Source organism: Nicotiana sylvestris, chromosome 1, assembly GCF_000393655.2.
Source record: "Nicotiana sylvestris chromosome 1, ASM39365v2, whole genome shotgun sequence".
Classification (NCBI taxonomy): domain Eukaryota; kingdom Viridiplantae; phylum Streptophyta; class Magnoliopsida; order Solanales; family Solanaceae; genus Nicotiana; species Nicotiana sylvestris.
The window spans coordinates 43,427,493-43,432,024 of NC_091057.1; the positions used below are offsets into that span (position 1 = coordinate 43,427,493).

General features: G+C 36.9%; 1 protein-coding gene across 1 annotated transcript; it reads right to left on the minus strand.

The window, feature by feature from the left end:
- Positions 1–450: 450 nt before the first annotated feature.
- Positions 451–4,119, minus strand: LOC104226539 (uncharacterized). Its single transcript, XM_009778562.2, has 3 exons — positions 3,601–4,119; positions 3,371–3,476; positions 451–807 (listed from the first exon to the last, which is right to left on the minus strand). Exons 1-3 carry the CDS (start codon positions 3,769–3,771, stop codon positions 725–727), a joined length of 360 nt encoding a protein of 119 aa, XP_009776864.1. The 5' UTR covers positions 3,772–4,119; the 3' UTR covers positions 451–724.
- Positions 4,120–4,532: the final 413 nt, after the last annotated feature.

Below are 4,532 nucleotides of genomic sequence, written 5' to 3' on the forward strand. Positions count from 1 at the left end.
AAATCACTTTATTTCCCATAAAAACAAATCGTACAATCTCAGGGACAATCCAATGACCACAAGCCCAAATTCAAGCCACATTGTACAAGTTAGAATCCTCTATTAGACCTCCCCTACTCCAGTCAAAATGAATGGTTGACCTGAAAATACACAGTAACTTGGTTCTCATCCACCTTTAGGACTTAAATATGAGGACTGAGGAATTTGTTTGACACAGCAGAGAGGGATATAAGTGCCATAAACAACCACCATTTCCAAATCAAGCCTTTCACCAGATATTAGAAGTTTTTCATTCTTCTCGCGAGATTGCCAAATGCTTTACCAAAGTGATGACCCTTCCCACTAGACAAAACCTTAATCATATGATCAAATACTACTCTTAAAAGTTCTAAGCCAATAGTTCTGTAACACAAAGTTTAAGAGTCTTACTGTGCTAAAAATCTTCAGCGCTTAGTCTGAAACTGACCACTGGCTTTTCTCGCCACTCAATAAACCCATAGTTTCTGTTTTGCCTCAAGTTATCAAGCATAAACGTACAACTTAAAGAACAATGTGATCAAGTTTAGAATTGTTTACACAAAGTAAAAACAGGAATATACAGGTACAAGAATTTTCACCAAATAGTTGCAGCTTGGAATTATCAAAAGAATACGTGCAAAGGCAAAATATAGCATCATCATCCGCCGAAGTCTCATTAGCTTTTCCATCTATATCAATACCAAGCTCAGCCAGATTTGAACAGAAGAACAGCTTTTGAATCCAAATAGAAGTAGACAAAGTGATTTGTCTCATGAGTCACATAAGAGCCTACAAGAGACAAAGCACAAATATCACCACTCTAATTGCAAAATGACCTGTAAATCAAGCTAGTCAATTATAATTAACCTTCTAAGCAAACACATTTGTTGAAGAATAATGAGCAGTACAAGTTTCATTCTGTCAAATTCTATAACCTGTCAGCACTACAAAAACAATGACACGGCAAAGCAGCAAACTGGTGACTGTCTTTCCTTCTTTTGAATGACTTAGCCAACCTTTATCACAGAAAAATTTGTGATTTGCAACGCTTAGTCATTTTCTACAGTATGACCACAGCTCTATAAGCACTATCTATCATCCTCCACCCTTATAACACTGAATGAAAAAATTTAGGTTAATCAATTCGAAATAAAAGCTAGACAGACCAAAGAGATCTTGGCAACAGGTTGGTGTTATTACTGCATAAGTTCACTGTTAACCACCAGAGACCTGGCGTAACTTTTTTCATCGCCATCAACCTCCGGAGGTATATACATTCTTAAAGTTCATCTGCCTTGAACTTCACATGAAAGAGGGTTAAACTGTCTAGCAGAACCTGACATGGGACCAACTAAACCACTAAACCTGAAACTGTAAGAGGGGTGCCGACAAACATTATCCAACGAGCATGACAGAAAGAAGGCATCTGATAGGTTGAAATGGCTTTGACATACCAACAACACCTTGCTCAAATTTGTCCAGTTAGTGACCATAGTTGAACTTCGGTCTACTCAAAGACTAAGAAAACAAATACAGTATTCTTGCTTCCGCAATTGAATACTCACTTCTACTTTTGGTCATTCCAGATAATATAAACTTACATGAAAAGAGACGTTCTATGAGTTTACATAAGACGCCTTGATAGAGATCAAATTTTTACGTTCTACATCTTAGACATTTCCACGTTCATTTCTTCTTTCAAGCCCAAATCTCTAAGAAATTCATTTTCAAACAGTCCATGTAATATACAAGGTTGGCCTTTTCTGGCTTTTGCTGAATGTTACTTGTCACTCGCGAACTCCTATTAACTAGGGCCACTGTCTCATTGCAACTAACATTGACCAAAGGACACATAGAAAGAAAAGTGATTGTCTGGTTATCCAGGGGAAAAAATATGATATCCACTACAAGTCAACAAAGAATACCGTTCTTAATTATTATTTTAAATTTTTCTTTTTGATAACCAACAAAGAATACTTTCTTTAACTGCAGATTTTCCACTCAAAACAAGCAAGTACAATTTACAGACCGGGAGGTGCAGATGCTTTAGAAAGGTCACTAGAAACAGTAAAATTTAGGTTAAAAATCATTATCTTAGCACTTACCAAACTGACGACTCTGTCAAAACAGCAGAGATCAATAAATGAAAGAAGTAACCGTTAGTTTGATACAATTGTAAATATATTCAAATTTTACACTGAGGCTTCAAAACTATTGTCCTAGTGTACACATAGTTGCAAATCTGCTGCTTTTTCGATGAGTACTCTTCAAAAACAGAAGGGAAACACAAAGCCATGACACTTTCCATATGCTATTCACAAGTACAGAACTGAATGAGATACTTGTTTAGACACATCCAACTAATCGCTGCTGCATCATCCACCATTTGAGCTTCTTTCAAGAGCATACAAAAAGGTAAATGGCTCACATATGACCGCATTATCATTAATGCTCATTCTCGCAAGACCATTGCTAATCACAAGGTATATTCATTATATAAAGATCAAACAAACACTAGAACAATTTCATGAAAAGGTTCCTTCAGTTGCACTTTTTCAAGTAACTACAAATCCATGATGTTGTTTCTCACTTTTAGTATACAATATTTCTTATTATGATGGTGTTTGGGCCAGCTACATCAACTATTCCACCGGGTAGTTACTATCTTCCACCAATACAGGTACCAGGTAACTCTCCCAACCAAATTTTAAGTAGATGAGAAGAAAATCACCTAATGATTTATTGCCTCTTGCTGGAAATTTGAACTTGAAACCCATGGCACTTACAAATTTTTATATTATTAGAGATTAGTCATTATGACCTTTTTCGGATAGGATCAACACCAAAGAGAAGACAATACCCCCCCCCCCCCCCTTTTAACCTCTCTAGATAAGCTTTTCAACGCGACCTCGAAAAGATCACCTAATACAAGAAGATCAGATCCATCCACAAATCAATTTTATTATAAGGGTGGATATTTTAGCCACCTTGCGCGACAGCTCAAACTTTAGTCTGGTACTTGCTACCTCCTACGCATAGGTACCAAATAACTCCATCCGAACAAGGCTTAGAACTCGCCTAGTGATACCTCTTACGATCCATCCACAAATCATTGAACATGCATAAGTAATTATTTTCGGTGAAACTCGAGACAAGGCTTTGTGAGGTGCTAGATCCACATCATTTCGGATAGATAATGCATATCATCCCATCAGATCACAGAAATACTACAAATTAAGTTTCAGTTGTCATACCATATAATTTTCCTATCAGCTAATTCTAGTAACAATGAAAGTTGATATCTTCTATAAAAGCTGCATTAAGTAAATCATGTAAAACCTCCGAACCTTACCGAAGTTTTTGCCGACAATGCAATGCCAAGTAGGACCGTACTTCTTATCAAACTCCTTCTTAATCTGTTCAGCTACATCTTTCTCTACATTATACTTCTCAAATGCCTAATCACATAAACAAACAAGCACAAACAAAACGCATAAAGTCATAGAACTATAATAGTAAATTCGGAGTAGAATACGAGAAGAAAATAATCAAACGCATAAATGCTTGTAATTGATTATATACAGCAATAGCAATGTCGACGGCCTCCTTTTGAACATCAGGTTTCATATCGGCACTTTTGATGGTGATTTTTTTGCCTATAGGAGACGGAACGGAACCTGAGGAGCTTCTCCGATCATCGGAGGTAGGCTTAGCCACCGGAGCTCCTCCGGTCCTTTTCGCGTCTTCGCTCATGTCTTCAAAATCCTTCGCCGGGATTGTAGAACAGCTCCTCTCCGGCGGCCGGTGATGACAGGAATGAATGAGTAAGAGAGAGAAAGAGTTGAGAGGGGGTGGGGTGGGGGTGGGTGATGTGTGTATGTGGCGTTTCTGATTTTCAAGAGATTGTCCTTTCTCCTTTGGTGTGGTTTTGGGAGTTAGTATTAATTTTGCTTTACGCGACAGGGAAAAATGCTACGAGTTGGTAAAAAGCGGGAGTGTGGGAGAACGAATTTGAGTAACTTATTACTGTTACACTGCTCAATTGTCGTCCACTTCCTTTTTCTTTTCAAACATTTTTGTTTTGTTTTTCTTCGAACAATCATATAGCCTGCCTTTCTTTCAATGCTTTAAGATGGAAGTAGGTCGAGTATAGGGCTTTCTCGATCTCCGTCCAGACGGACTTGATTGCTTATTTCATTCCATCTCTATGATATTTGAATTGTCGTTGAACCAATTAATTCAAATTTAAGTCGTGTAAGTTTCACTAAAGAGTTTTAACCATAAATTTCTTCCTTCTTAGAATTAAAACTCACGATATTTGATTAAGAGTGAAAACTTCATTCATATGATTGTTTTGACATCAAAAAATAACTAATAATAAGGATGAGGTTAATCTTAGTCAAGCACAGTAGAATCTAGATCAAATGATGGAATGAGTAAATAAGATGAAAAATATAATAAGTCTATTCAAATCCAATAAATGCTCATAAATGCGAAGATGTAAATGTATAAGT

Coding starts and splice junctions, on each gene's coding strand:
- LOC104226539 (XM_009778562.2), bottom strand. CDS start 3,771: ATGAGCGAAGACGCGAAAAGGACCGGAGGAGCTCCGGTGGCTAAGCCT. Junction 3,477..3,600: donor CCGTCGACATTGCTATTGCT/GTATATAATCAA, acceptor TTATGTGATTAG/GCATTTGAGAAGTATAATGT. Junction 808..3,370: donor CATTGTCGGCAAAAACTTCG/GTAAGGTTCGGA, acceptor TGTCTCTTGTAG/GCTCTTATGTGACTCATGAG.